General features: G+C 51.4%; 1 protein-coding gene across 4 annotated transcripts in view; it reads right to left on the bottom strand.

The window, feature by feature from the left end:
* UPB1 (beta-ureidopropionase 1) overlaps positions 1-10,072 on the bottom strand; it is a 28,008-nt gene extending 17,936 nt beyond the window's left edge. For 3 of the 4 annotated variants that reach the window (XM_070276030.1, XM_070276031.1, XM_014742051.3), the window contains exons 1-3: positions 9,817-10,065; positions 3,578-3,749; positions 1,692-1,779 (exon numbers count right to left, since the gene is read on the bottom strand). In XM_070276030.1, coding sequence (XP_070132131.1) covers positions 1,692-1,779; positions 3,578-3,749; positions 9,817-10,016 — 460 coding nt within the window. In that variant the 5' untranslated portion in view covers positions 10,017-10,065. Of the gene's footprint in view, positions 1-1,691; positions 1,780-3,577; positions 3,750-9,816 lie in introns of all 4 variants that reach the window. The other variant, XM_001488912.5, reaches the window with a different exon arrangement.
* Positions 10,073-15,236: the final 5,164 nt, after the last annotated feature.

The following is a 15,236-nucleotide window of genomic DNA, read 5'->3' as shown; positions in this document are numbered from 1 at the left end:
AAAATTATGGATCTAGTCCAAGATTCCAACATTCTAACAGTTAAGAATATTAGGAAGAGAGGAGAGAAAATCACTAAAGAAACAATATAAGAAAATTTCCTAGATCCAAAGGACCCAAGTTTCTAGACTGAAAGAACCCACTGAGTGGCTAGTATATGGATTAAAATAGATACATGCAATGGCACATCATTAGGACATTTGAAAGTCTTCGAGAAAAAGAGTTCCTACATCCTTCCAGATAAGAATAAACAGATTATAAACAATGAGTCATAAATCAAAATGGCTTTAGACTAGTCAACAATGCCAGAAGCCAGAAGACAATGGAGCAACATGTTGAAACTTCTGAAGGAAAATTATTTCTAACCTAGGATTCTATACCCGACCAAACTATTAAGCAAATCATAGCAGGAACATATTTTCAGATATGCAAGGTCTCAAAAAGTTTACCACCTATGTGTTCTTTTTCAGGGAACTACTCAACCAAAATGAGGGAGTAAAGGAGAACAAGGAAGACGTGGGACAGGAGGAACACAGGAGCAAGGCTCGGGGACTCCCCAGGATGAGGGTGCGGGGAAAGCCCAGGACGACAGCCATGGAGCCAGCAGACGGGGCAGTCAGAAGGCTCCAGGGCAGAGTCCTTCTAGGAGATAGAACTAACAGACTGACCAGGTGTCTAAACCTCTGAAGGGGATTTAGGAAGCTGGAAGAAAGTCTGGGGTAGAATCTTGGATAAGTATGTAGAAAACAAAGCAAACTCCAGGGAAATCAGAAAGTTATTCAGGAGAAGAAATCAAAGTTTACAAAAAGGCGTGGCAGAGAGTAGATGGGGGATCAGAAGGGTACACGTGTGGAGGGGGTAGAAGGAGGCAAACGACGTATGCTGTCTTTTTCCACAGCAGGAAGTCAAGAGATGACGCAAAACTGAAAAATTAGGAAGCGGCAACACAAACAAAGGTAAATTCCCAAAGAATCAGCTAAGAGTAGAAAGTAGTTGCCTCTGGGGAGGAGGAGAGCTATTTTTTGGTGACGGATCTTGTAGACCCATTTGAGTCTAACCCACGAGCATGTATAACTTTGATAAAAATAAAAATGAAATAAAGAAAAGATACGTGGTACCAAGAGTATATAAAAGGGATGTAACTCTAGACAGGGAGGCAGGCTCTGAGCTGAGATCTGAAGGTTGAACAGGGTTAAGAAGGCTAGCGGAGGGGGACACATGTCAGGTGCAATGGCCTGGGGGGAGGGAGAGGTGCCCTAGGGGGGTGAAGGATCAGGGACATCAGGGCAGAGCCCAGCAGAGATGAGGCCACAGAGGTGCAGGAAGGACAGACTACAGAGCGCAGAGTCAAATTCTGTAAGGATCCTTCCTAGAAGGTGTGAAGAACCAGTTAGAAGGGGCCAGAGTAGAGGGCACAAGGGGACCAGCTGGAGGTGATTACAGAAGCCGAGGCGAGAGGTAGGGAGAAAGGAGCGAATGGATTTAGAACGATTTGGAAGGAAAAACTGCGGGGTTTGTGGGAGGCAGGAAGGCCGGGGATCCTGGGTGTCTGGTGGTGTTGACAAAGAATCTTTCTATGGGTGAGAAAGGAAAGGAGATTTTTAAAAAATCAAGTAGCAGACAGTCTTGGTGACACGGAGATAATACACTATTGTTTGCAGGCGGAGGAGAAAGCACCCAGAGAGAGACTTACTCCATGCTTCCTGGAAACAGATGATGTTGACTCCACACATTGCAGCCACCTCTACGATGGCCTCCATGCGTCTGTGTGCGGCAGCGACCTGGCAATTTAAAGAGTGAGGATTAGAACCCATTTAGTTCTATTGGTTAATATCATTTTCATAACTGATCCCAATGCATGTGGAACAACAACCCCCACCCAGCCAGCTGCGAGATAATGAGTAGGGTGGGGACGTTCTGAAACATCATACTGTCATCAGGTCCAAAATCTGCAACAAAAGCTGAAGGTGCAGAGGCTTTGGGGTTTCACACGCACTGGGACTCTGCCTTTCTGAGCCTCAGTTTCCTCACCTGGAGAATGGGGAGAACACCACCTGCCTCGTAAGGTGGCTGAGGTGTGCATAAGGATATGTGTTGCTCATTGCAAGAGGGGCCCACACCCAGTGGGCCTACCGCACACCATCCCCCGGGTGAACTGCTCCCTTGCCCCAGGACACAGTCCCCTTTCCACCATCCTGCATTCAAGGCTTCGGGGACGCCTCATCTGCCACTTCTAGTTTCCTGTGTGTATCTTATCATCAAATGACTGGCCTTTCCCAGCTGTGCCCCCCACCAGGATGTGCTTCCTTCTGCCACCCAATCTTCACTGGATGTGTTATCCGTGTCACGTGTCACCCATAGAGGTGCAACTCTCCTGGCAAGGGGCCGAGTCTCGAGGTATCTCGGCACACCCCTACCACAGCGCTGTTTACACTGTGCCATCACGTTCCTCCACTATCTGTCACTCCCATGACCCCCCGAGCTCCTTGGGGGCAGGAGGAAAATGTCCTCCTCTCCTCAGTGTCCTCAGCACAAAGCCTGGCTCCCAAGAGGCATTCAGAAGTGTTTGTTCATAAAGACGAGAGAAACCAGGCTGAAAACCCAGAGAGCACTAACTCCTTCCGATGCTGTCTCTCTCCTGCGAGACTGTGCACACGAGCGAGGGCTCCACGATGTTTGCTGAGTGCTGACGGCATGCAAAGTGTGCTTCTAGGCGCTGCGGGGTGAGGACAGCATCCCTGCCCCTGACACTCGGGGATGGTTGAGGGGACATATTCACAATCAACTAATCCAGAGACAAAAAATGAACTGAGAACCAGAAGTCTTTTAATCCAAGAAATGCAAAGAAAGGACCAAGGTGAAAGCTGATGTGGAACCAGACCCGGTCTCCAGCTGACCTGAGGTTTCCTGAGAATCCCTAAGAATTCTCAATCACGCTGTATCCTGAGGAATCCTCTGCAGAGAAAGCCTTGAAAGTCTGAGCAGCTGGAGGAATGCTCTGAAGATGTATAGACAACACATCGCCTGTGTCTGTGACAACATGTTACTTTAGGGAAATACAAGATGCTGTCACACTCGTATTAACTGTAAGGTCATAAGAGAATGCCTGTCATGTTCCCACAACCCCGCAGGCACCATCAGCTGACAGACATCGGGGTATAATGAGTCCCTGCCCTTAGGATCAAGGCAGAGGAACGCACGGAGGGACACGGACAGGTCCTGACCAGTCTGTGCTGGCAGGCGGCCTTCTGGCAGGAGACTGAGAGGCAGAGTTCCATGGCGAGATCATGAGCCAGCCAAAAGGGTACCCTCCCCATTGGTAAATGGAACAATGGATCAGTTGCAGGAGAGGAAGTGGAGGGGAAGGTGGAAAGAACAGAGAGGAAGGAGAGGAAAGCAGAGAAAAGGCAGGAGCCAGAAGAGCCAGAGATGCAGACTGGAGGGAAGGGGGACGGCCAGGGCCACCACTCCAGGTGCCTGTGGACGCAGAGAGAGCGGCCAGACGGGGGCTGTGGACGTGTTCAAAACTCAGAGCAGCCACGGCCGCGTTTATGTATTTATGGTCAAAAGAGGCCGCACCTGTTTCGCCACAGGGGCATCCGCAGGGAGGGGGGTTCTGCTCTGAACCAGCCCCACACGCACGGTCTGAGCTGGCCTCAGCTGCTCCTCTGCCGCCTCAAAGGCATATCCCTGCAGCTCAAACTCCCCTTCGGAGGCGGCTTCGAAAGCCGTATCAGGCAGATCGAGCTTCCTAACGGGCAGGAAAGAAGAGGGGAGACATTTGCATGAAGTCCGCTGAATTTATACGCCCGCCCCGGGCCCCCACCGCCCCCCGGCCCTGTAGTCATTTATCAGGTAGAGAGGAAGTTGGGGCATCCTGGCAAGAAGGCACACAGAGCAGTCCAGTGCCAGGGCCCATGCAGGAAGCTAGAGCGGGCGCAGGGAGGGAGGGCCTGGCCCCAAGAATGGAATGAGGTCACTGAGCCTGGACTTCACCTGGTAGTCACCGGGGAGACTTCACAGGGAGGCCGCACGGTCAGGCCCCGCAAAGCGGGCAGAGGGGCGGCAGGGCGACTAGTCGAGAGCTTGATGTTACAGAGTTGCTGAAATCAGGGCGGGGATTTAAGTTTCAGCAGTCGGCACAGAAGGGAGGGAATGGATTCCCAAAAATGTTGTGGACTAGAGTCAGAGGGCTCCGCTGAGCCTGGGGGATGGGCAGGCTGCGATAAGAGCGAGGGGCTGTTGAGAATGAGGCTTAGGAGCCTGCTGAGTGGAGAGGCCAGGACTGATAGCACGACTGAGGGTCCTGTGGCCCTTTGCCACTAAGGATGACAAGTCTCCAGTGATCCCCACCGCCCTGTCCTGCCGCTGCTCCCAGTGGGGGAGGCGGCAGCTCCCTGCCTGGTGCTGGGTGGGCTTGGCAGGGCCCAGGAGTCCGGACCAAAGGCCCAAGTGCTCATCCTGGTTTGTAGATTATTAACAAAGGCAAGTGGATTATTTATGAAACCTCCCACCAAAGTGACCATTGGCCAAACGGCAAACACCTCCTGAGGGCTATTGCGTGTCCAGCGCTGAGGCAAAATCCGCAGGAGCACAGGACGTGGCCCCTGGCCAGGAAGGCCTTACCACTTGGGGCGAGATGGTTATGAAATACCCAGAGAACACATCAAAAAATAACCTGACAGCCATTATCTAATAATAATATTTCTCTCCTACTTTAAGTCACTTTCTTAAAGACATTTCTTTCAAAATCACAGCCCTGTCAGCCCAAGCCCCCTGTCGCCGCCCCTGCCAGGCGGTTTCCATGTGACGGCCCTGACAGCTCCAAGTTGGGTTCCACCCCTGACAGTCAGCTTGCTTTTCAACTAGTCAGGGTTCCGTCAGCTTCACAGGTTAGAAATAGCAGCAGTGCCCACACCGCGCCTCCTGTTGCAGTGACTGCCTGAGACAGACCTCTTGCCCTCAGCCGGAAAGCCCCGACCCCAGCAGGCCTGGGCCCAGGTCAAGTCACCAGGGTGGGCAGGAGAAGAAGAAGGATTGTGTCTGTTTCCCCTTAGGCCTGAGGGCCCGGGAGCCAGACTGCCCTTTGGCATTGATCCCAGGGCCTGTCCTCAGCCTCTGCTGTCTTTCCCCATCCACTGCCTACAGCTCTCCACTCTCCCCATCTTTCCACCACCAGGAGCCCCATATTCCAGATGCACAACCTCCCTGCCTCGTTACTGTCTATGCTGAGTGCTGCCTCCAAGCCCCTACCCCAGTTCCCTGTGGACACTCTCCTAGGCCAGAGGTGAGGCCAGCCAGGCTGCTTTGCCCTCTTCACCTTTGCAGAGTGCTGCCTTTGGGAGTCTACCTTCCTCAGCAGCCCCTACTGTCTGGTCACCGCCTGCGAGGAGTCCCCGACCGGCCGTCATCCAGGTGGTCCATCACCGCGTCCTGCCCTGCTTGGCTTGGAGAACTCAACTAACACTCAAGCCCCATTCCATAAACAAGTGCTGTGCCCACCAAGGGCTTGGCACGGGGATGAGGTGGGGCACAGACCAGCCACCACCCAGAATGGGCAGAGACCAGCAAATGAGCCACAACCTCACACGGGGTTGGGGGGAGGTGGGAGTTATCCTCCAGGTTCCACGAAATCCTCCCTTGGTCCCTATAGTTGGCTTTCTGCCCCTCTGCCCCTCATCCTACTACTAAGGCCCCCACCCCTCGTGGCCTCACCTCCAACTTCAAGGAGGAAAGCCCACCACTTTCCGTCCTGGCCCAACACACCCTCCTGTCCTTTCCCCCGGCCCCCCGCCCCTCCTCCGGGGTCAGGGCAGACTCACTCGAGAGAGCCCAGCTCCTACCTCCTCTGCAGCCTGTCGCTTCTGGAACTTCATCTTTCCCCCTCTAATGGCTCTTTACCATCAGCGTTTTAAATAATTAAACCAGAGCTTTGTTACAAAAGAAACACATGCTCATGGGGGGAAGAAAATCAAACAACGGTAAAGGGTATCAAATGAAAAGTGAGTTCCCCTCTTCATCCGCCCCCCCCCCCCCCCACCAAGCCCCAGTCCCAAACCTCAGAGATGACCCCTCTTAACAACATTTCATGTATCTTTCCAATGTTTTTCTATGGTGTGTGTTACACATACAATGGCATCTTTCTGTATATCCTGCTTTTCCACTGACTTGCCCTTTTCACTTAACAATATACAGAGCTTGGACATCTCTCTGTGTCTCCTACAGAACTACCACATCCACCATTAAAGCTGTTTCAGTCTCTCCCATGAAAAAAAAACAAAAGGAAAAAGAAAAAAAAGAGAAGAGAGCGTGTGCTCTACACAGGTCCATCTTGTTACCTTACTCGCTCTCTCTCCCTCCCCTGTGTAGGGAGCTTCCTGGAAGTCCTCATCTCCCACACCTTCTTCAGCCCCCTGTTCCCTGGTCCCCACTCCCCACCTCAAAATGCCACTAGCCTTCTGGTTGCTGAAGCCAGTGGACTCCTTGCTGCCTTCATCCTACCAGACCTCCTTGCACCATCTGACACTCTGTCCCTGTCCCGCTCAGCATCCTTGCTACCGCCCTAGGATCCTTCCACCCCACAGCCTCACTTTTGGAGCTCCCACAAAGTCTCCACTTCCTCTGACTCTTTAACGTTGTGTTCTCCAGAATCCCACGGGGTCTCTCCCACTCGCACCCTCCCCTCCTCCATCTGGAATGACCATCTCAGGACAGCTCCCAAGCCCGGCTTCCTGTCCCAGGCTCACCTCCACATGGTCCCTGTAGTGGGTTGAACTGTGGCCCCCAAAAAGATATGTCCACATCCTAATACCCGGAACCTAAGAATTATTTGGGAAGAGGATCTTTGTGGATGTATTTAAGAATCTCAAGATAAAGATGGTGCTAGATTATCCTGGCAAACCCTAAATTCAGTGGCAAGTGTTCTTATAAGAGACGCCCAGAGGAGAGACATAGGAGAAGACCACGTGAAGACAGAGACAGAGCTTAGAGTGCTGCTGCCACAAGCCAAGGAATGCCAGAAGTGACCAGAAACTAGAACAGGCAAGGCAGGATTCTCCCCCACACACTTTGGAGGAGTGAGGCCATCAACACCTTGATTTTGTACTTCTGGTCTTCAGAACTGGGAGAATAAATTTCTTTTGGTTAAAGTCACCCAGTTTGTGGTAATTTGTTAGAGCAGCCCTAGGAAACTAAACAGCACCCCAAATTCAACTCATCAGCCTTCCCTGAAGCTGCTCCTCATCAGATGAATCCACCAGCCACTTGAGGGTCCAAGCCAGAGGTCAGCACGATCCTCGCCTCTTCCGCCACACCTGCTATCCACACCATCCAGTGACCTCTCCAAGACCTCTGGAACTCTTCTTCCTTCCCACGCCCAGGCACTGTGTGTGCTTTCGGCGTCCTCAGTGTTCACTTGCCCTTTTGAAATTCTTAGAAGGCTCTCACCAGCATCAGGACAAATCCCGCTGCCTCTGCAGGACATACAGAGCCCCCAGATCCACTCCAGCTACTCCTGCCTCCTCTCTTGGGCGACTCCCACAGTAGTCTACACTCGCAGTCCCCGAATGGACATGTCCCCTGGTCGGGGCCTTGGCCTGGAGTACCTGAGCCCATCCTGTCTCCAAACCAACTCCTCCAACTCCTCCAGGATGCAGCTCAAGCACGGCACCCCTGGGAAGCCCTCCTGACCTGCCCCCAACTCCATCCATGTAAACTCTCTCCAGCTCTCCTTGCATCCTTCTCTCACATGTAGGACAACCACCAAAGGATGGAAAGACCCTCAAAGGCTGCAACCATGGCTTACTCATCCTTGTACCCCTAGTGCCTGAGACAAAAACAAACGCGCAATAAATGTTTGTTGAATGAATGAATGCTTCTTGGTTCTGGCTGTCTTAAAATTGAGTCAAAGTTCTTTGGGGATTTCATCTGTCTGGCACAGGTAAAGGCCCATTTACCTCATTCACTTAGCAAACATTTACTAAGCACTGTCTTTGTTTTGGATACAGAAAGTAATCGGGAGAGAAGCTGGTCTTGTGTGGAGTGCAGAGGGAGTCCAGGGAAGGGCTGAGGACTCCGCTCCACCAGGCCTTCACAGAGGTGCCGTGTCTGAGTCAGGCTGTGAGGAATGAGCAGGGCTTTGAGTGGGAGGAGGGTTTTTAAATGACTAATAATTTTCTGCCTTCAGTTCGCAATCCCTTTCATAGCCAAATCCCACCCAATCACAAGGACAAGGATTTATACCCTAGAGGTAAAGCCTGGAAGGGCCCAGGGCTGAGTGGAAGCGAACCAAGAAAAGGGAATAGGAAAAAGAGAGGAAAGGGGGAGCCACTTACTCAGCTATTGTGAGCCAAGGCCCAGGAGGAGGCCTGGCAGTCATCAGTCAATGGAATTTGGCTCCCATTTTACCACCCCTTAGAATCCCTCCCCACTCTGGGGCGATCCAAATGCTCACATGAGGTCCCTCATGCAGAGTAGTTCTTACCCTGATCTCCAGAATGTGCCCAGCCAGGAACCTATGTGGGATACATATTTCTCTTTTCCTAAGACTCTTGTGCTTTCCCTCCCCCGACACTCAGGAGCTCTCTCCATCTTTTTCCTAGGAGAACATGCCCACCTCACCCTTAAAACAAACCTAGTCCCATCCCTAGAAACTATAGCCTGAGACCCTCCCCCGACCCTTGCTTTAAGACGTCTTGTTTGAGAGACTCAGCTAGAAGAGGCACGGCCCAGGACAAGCCCTTATAGGCGCAGTGGAAAGTAGTAGTCCAGCACGAGCGCACTGCAGGGGCTCTGAAGGTCATCCAGTCCCCCTTACCCTCTTTGGGAATGAAGAGCCCTTTTCCACAAAGTTCTGTACCACTCCCACTGCGGTCTTTACCATCCACGGGCTGTGGAAACACCTTCAGATCTAAGGTCTGGCCTCCCTGCAGTAACTCCACAGCAGCAAGTGGCTGGGAACCACTGATCCAAAAACACCCGAGAGCCTCAGGCGAGTTGATCAGCCTGTTGCCTAAAGGTCACTGCCACAAGGTCAGGGAGCACACAGTCTGGCTGGACTGGGGGAACGTGCAAATGGGCAAGGCAGTGGAAGGACATTTAGTCAGGAGCTGCATGGGGTCAGAGGTTCAATTTCATTCTAGGAGCCATGGGAATCCCTTAGAGAGTTTTAAGCAAAGCAGCAAGAGGATATGATTTACATTTTCTGGTTGCTTTGAGAAAAGTGGCCTGAAGAGAAACAAGAGTGGAAGGGGAAGTGTCCTCCAGCTTTATACCCAGTGTCCAGCAGGCTGGGAGTGGAAAAACGTTTGCATTGAGCACAGTAACTAACTCCAGTGGATTGCCAGTGGGCAAAGTTCCTCCACCAACCAGATTCAGCCAGCCTCTACCTCCAAGGGTCCATCAGAGGATGAGTCACCACAGGCAGGAGGGGCGGCACCGGACAATCAGTTGACTTGCTGGAGGCACTGACCCAGACAGACACCCAGAGCACACGCCTGACTCTGGGGAGGAAGCTCATCACCGGAAGCAGGGAAGGAGAGTTGGGCGGCCACAGCGAAAGCCCCGGAGAGTAAAAACCCAGTCCTTTCCCTTCCGGTTCCCGGCAACGGGAGGAGAAACGGCTTGTAAAGGTCACCCCGGAGTTGTGCAGCCCCAGAGCCGTCACATCCAAACTTCCTGTGGTCTCTATTCGCCCACTCAGGACTTCATCACCCTCCCTCAGAGCAGCCCTTCAGATCCTGAAGCACTCTCCCTGGTCCCCCAGACCCCCCTCGCTCGCCCCAAGGTCTCCCCACCCTCCCAGCCTCTGAGCCCCCCACCTGGTCTCCTTGCCATAGAGAATGCGTTTCACCTCCCGCAAGTCTGCGGGCGGCAGGTGCTTCTCCAAGCACTGCTCCAGCGACGGCCATTCAGGCCCCGCCATGGCTGCAGTCCGCAACTGCAGATGTCCAGATCCAAACTGCCTGCCCTTTGCCCCTAGAAAGAAGAGGAGGAGGCGGGGGCTGCCAGCTCCGCGCATTAGCCCTGCGCTCGACTAGCACGCCCTTCGTCCCTGGAGGGCTCACGTGAGGACACGCCCCCTCCTCGCGCAGCCAATCAGCGCTCTAGAGCCTCGCGGAGGGACCGCCCCCGTCCTTCGCACCTCCTTCCGCACGCGCCGGGACACGCCTCCTCCGCGGGTGGGACGGCCTCTAGGCCTCGCGCCTTCGCCTCACGCCGGGTGAGTCCCGTCGTCCGTGGACGCGCTCGTGCTGGTCCCCGGCGCGGTTCTCTTGCCGTCTCTCTGTCCCTGCCCCGAAGAGTCGGGGCAGAACGAGAACCTGCAGGGGCGGTGAGGGAGGCCGGGGCGCGGCCCCCGGGCGGCAGTGGCCAGGGTCTGAGGGGAAGGGCCGCCCGCCGCAGCGCCGCCTCCGCCCCCTTAGACCCTCGCGGGGCGGGCTCCACAGCACGGCAGCCGCCGCCGGGCCCGCAAGGGGAGGGACGGGACGGGTGCGGCGTCCCAAGGGCAGCAGCTGCACCGCGTCTTCCAGGGCTTTTATCCCTGAGAACTCAGAACCCCGAGGGCCGGCCCCGCAGTCGGAGCCCGGGCCGCGCCCGTGTCGCTGGAGTGAAGGGTCCGGTGACCCGCGGGCCGCGGAGAGGACCCTGCGACGTGCTGGGGCCCGGGCAGGGCCGTGCGGCCCTTCCTCGGGGGGCGGGGGGCGCTGTGGACGGCGCGGGGCGGGCGGGCAGGCCGCGCGCGGGGAGCCCGGGGCCGTGCGAGCAGCCTCCCTGGGCAGCGGGGCGACAGGCCGAGCCGGCCCATCCTGGGTTCGCCGCTCGCCGGCCTCGCGGCCCCGGGAGAGGGGTGCAGACGCTCTGGGCTTCTGCGGCGGCGTCTGTGAAACAGGACTCCTGCTCCCTCCGGTGACATGAGATAAGATCAGCGCGGAGGGAGCCGGGACGCAGGTGCTGCCGGCCGAATGCTCGAGATGCTTTGTGCAAGCCGCCGCCTCGCGCTTTGGGCCTTCCTGGGTGAATGTTAACCGACGGTGGCAGCGTGGGCTGGAGCGCCGTCTTCGAGAAAGGCAGGGTTTGAGGGCTTTTGTGTCCAGGCTCTGAGCCGAGGGCAGGAGGAGACCAGCGAGAGCTAGTGCGTCTCCTCCAGGACTTCAGGATGGGACAGACTTGTCATCACAGCAGATTTAAATAATTTGACGTGAAAAGACTCCAACGTGCTGCGGCGCTCAGAGGGGCGATTTCTGGCCGCTGAAAGGAAAGCAGCGCCTCATGTGACGCCTCTTCCACGAGAGGTCTCGCGCCTGCTGCCTGGTGGCTCCTGTTCGAGTTGGTGGCCTCCCTGCCCACGCGTTCGCCAGGGCTTTGGGGGTCGTGCCCAGCTCCTGTGTGTTCTTTCTTTCCCCGAACAATCGTGCATCAAGATCTGCTAAATTCATCTCCTGAACTTTGTTAAAACCCTTCCCCCTCCCGCTCATGCCTGCACTCGTGTCATCTTTTGTTTGACTTGTTGCCAGTCTTCTGACTTCTCTCTCTGCCTTCAATGTCTATCCTTGGTTGTCTTTCTAAAACTAATAACGTAGCATCCTTTGTACCCTCTCGTTCGATGTCTCCCTGCCTGGAGTGTTTTGTGAACTCCTCTTCCTCCTCCTCGTAGACACAGTGCAAATGCCACCTCCTCTGTAAAGCCTTCTCCAGTTGCCCTAGGAAAAGTTACAGTGTACTAACCGCTCGTGGAGACCTCTGTTCGAGCATTTATCAAACACTATTGTGTAATTATTTCTGGGCTCTGGGCAGGAACTGGGTCTGATCTAATTTTGTATCCACGTGAGCTTTGGCACTCAGTAGATGCTGTTGAAGGAATTAATTCTGATGGAATCGAGGACACATTCATTAAGCTGGTGACATTTGAGCTGGACCTGGAAGCAGAAGTAGAAACTATTATTACTAGTTAAATTGCTTAATCCATCTTTCCCTATTGTTCGGTAACAGGTCGTTCACATTAGGTCATTATAAGCCAGGGTTTCACAAATATGAAACGCTAACCTGAGGATAAAAAAAAGGTTGTATTAAAATTTTTATATTTGCCCAATTTATTTTTCACTCTAAATAATAAGACACTTCACTAGATCCTTTTGTGGTAATCGTTAAAGAAGACTTTACGCTCTGCCCTAGTTTCTTTTTGAAATATCCAGGCAAACCTCGGAGGTTTAACTGCATGCAAACCTACTAGAGTGAAGGACTCGTCCTTGTTTTGAAGACCAGCTCTTTCTATGGCAACATGGTGCGGTTTACGGATATATAATCATTTGGTAAGTGAATGAAAACATGAACAGGAAGGATGGAATACCCCACAACCTCAATATGGTGGTTGCCCCTGGAGAAGGAGGTAGGGGAATGAGGTAGAGGAACGGGGGGTCATCTGCTGATATATAATGTCATAATTCTCTTTTTAAAAAGATTCAAAGCATATGCTATTAGCATTTTAAAAATCTGGGTGTTTATTATTCTGCTTTTCTTTACATTTGAAATATTTTATTAAAAATTATTTTATAGACAAAAGAGCTTTAGACGAGGAGTCAGGAAATCTGCAGTTTAATCTGAGATCTACTGTTACCTCAGTTTTCCTTTTGTAAGAAAGGCAAGAGAGTGAAGGAGGCTAGGAAGACAGTCTATAGAGATGATCTAAGCCTTTCTTAAGTCTAATAAAATATGATTCTAATAATCTAGTCATATATAAATTCCTCTATTTACATGCTTATTTGTGACAAAAGAGTTTCATTATAGAGGCTGGATTTATAGAAAGAGTTCATTTGTTAAAAATGTATTAGTGTCTGTTTTTAGGTGTTCCTTTTAAATTCACAATGTGCGTTAATTTTAGTCCTTAGGAAAGGTATTTAAGGGACTGTGGGCTCTGCTCATCAACATTTGAAGGACTAAAGTTTGATCCAAATATGACTAAATATGATCGTCATTGATGAGCAATCCTTGCAAGGGCCCCACCAAGGAGATCCCACCTCTTTTCTTTTCTCCTGTGAGCCAGAGGGGCTGCTTTGGCCCTCATTTAGCACTTTACTGCACACAAAAGCTTTTGCCTCTTTTTGTCCTGTTTGATCTTCCCGATAATACTGTGAACTATGGGGCAGAGGTTCTTGGTATTTGTCAGATTTCCAAGTTAAACATGACACTTACTGGAAATGAAAATACATTAGCCATATTTCACTTAGAGTCAAGGTGGAAAAGATCTGAGATGACCTGATTCCTAAGCAACTTTTTAAAGGCCCAATTTCTGGGTTAATTTGTCCCTACATGGTGTTCCTTAGCTCGGAAATCACAGTTCTTTCTTTGCTAGGGTTTATTTTATTGCTGTTATTCTTATGTAGACTTTGGAACAGAGCACCCAAGCTGACTGCAAATTGATTTTTTTAGCAGAGCAGGGCCAGCCCAGCCAAAATGGTGACGTATGAAGTTTCTTTGTCTCCATTTTAGCAGCCTGAACTTTTTGTCCCTTGTTTTTGCTTTGGGTCTCTTGCTTCTCCGCTCATGACTAGCCCTGCCCAACCCTGCAAGGCCTCCTTTACTCCCAGCAAACTCTTGGAACCCGTCTTAATGCTAGCTGACAGACACCGCAGTGTACCAGTCAACTCCATTTTAGTCGGGGACTCTTAAAGATCCTACAGAAGGAACTTCTGATGGTGAAAGTGTCAGGCATGAGGAGAGGCCCTGAGAGAAATATTTAGATCAGGAGAGCGCAGCCCTCAGATGACATCATTCAATAGCCTCATTTTTTTCTGGAGTGTGGCTTATCTGATGCATCTGTTACATTCCTGTTGCTACTTATACGCTCCTTGTACAGGCTTTCATCATCTCCTAGATTACTTCAACCAACTCATAATCAGTCTTCCTGCCTCCCACCTTCAAATTCTCCCTCAGCCTTGGTTCCCAAAGTGGTATGTTCTTCAGTGGCTCTCCATTCGTTTAAGCCGAAGTCCAAGGTGGTATGGCATAAGGCCCTCTGATTTGGCCTCATCTCATGCTATAACTCTTCCCTGCCCCATATTTTGGGCTCCAGCATTGTGAAACCACTGCTAGGCACGTAAATACTCCACACTACTTCATGCCTCTGCCTTTGCTCATCTCCTTCTTCACCTAGACAATTCTTACCTAAGCCTTAAGATCCAATTCAAGTGTCTCCTCTTCAATAATGCCTTTCCTGGCTCCTTCAGGCCTAAGTTCCCACTTCTGTATTGCCATAATATTAAATCTGTTAAATTTCTTGAAGATAGAGGTATGACATGTCTTTGAATCTTTAGCGCTTTGCATATGATTGGTACTGTATAAATGATTGCTGAACCAAATTGAACACTGTATCAGTATTTATAAATGTTTATAGTCACTTACTGGGTCCTTTTTACATATATTAACTCAATAGGTGCTTATTTAGCCTGCTTTTTAAAAAGACCACCCTTGGCTGTGGCAGATTCATAATCTTCTCCTTTCAATAAGACTCTCAGCTGTCTTTGCACCCTGGTCATCTAGGACACAAGTAGTCCAAGGCCTTGAGTGACTCCAACAGCAGTAGATATTGGGGGAGGGAGCCCACCCTTGGGGGCTACTTCCTCTAGCACAGCTATGTTTACTGGGAAGTTCTGGTTCAGTGTGTCATGGTTCATCCCTCTCTGATTGGCCTCCTCATCCATATTCTCTTGGGTTAGGAGTTTGGTGGGATCCTTGGCCGTAACATTCTTGAGTTATAGATAATACTTATCAGACCCCATTTTCAGAAATGTCCTAGCTTTAGGTAACAGACAGCTGCCTACTTGTATTTTGAGAAACAGTACAGTGTAACAGAAAGAACATTGAATTAGGTATATAAATAGTTCTAATCCTGGTTTTGCTATTAGGTAATTGCAGCCTTAGGTAAATTACTTGATACCTCTTCCTAATCTCTAAAGTTAAAGTATTGGGCTAATTCTCATAAATTCTATGATTGCTAGAGTTTGGCATCTGTTAAGTGTTGTAATACCTGTTTTCATTGAGACCTTTTTTTTCATTCTGGATGGCAGAGCAAGTAGAGCACGTGTTGCTTAAGACCTAGAGGAGAACTCCTTGGATGTTAGTGCCTTAAGGTCAGGGATGGGCCACACTTGTGTTGGAGTGCCATGGGTACAGTGGGAACTGCACTGGACTGGGTATCCATGGACTCGGGGTTCAGACCAGGTTCTGCCACTTTTTAGCCATG

The sequence above is a fragment of the Equus caballus genome, chromosome 8 (assembly GCF_041296265.1).
Source record: "Equus caballus isolate H_3958 breed thoroughbred chromosome 8, TB-T2T, whole genome shotgun sequence".
NCBI lineage: Eukaryota > Metazoa > Chordata > Mammalia > Perissodactyla > Equidae > Equus > Equus caballus.
This window is presented reverse-complemented; position numbering and strand designations above follow the sequence as displayed.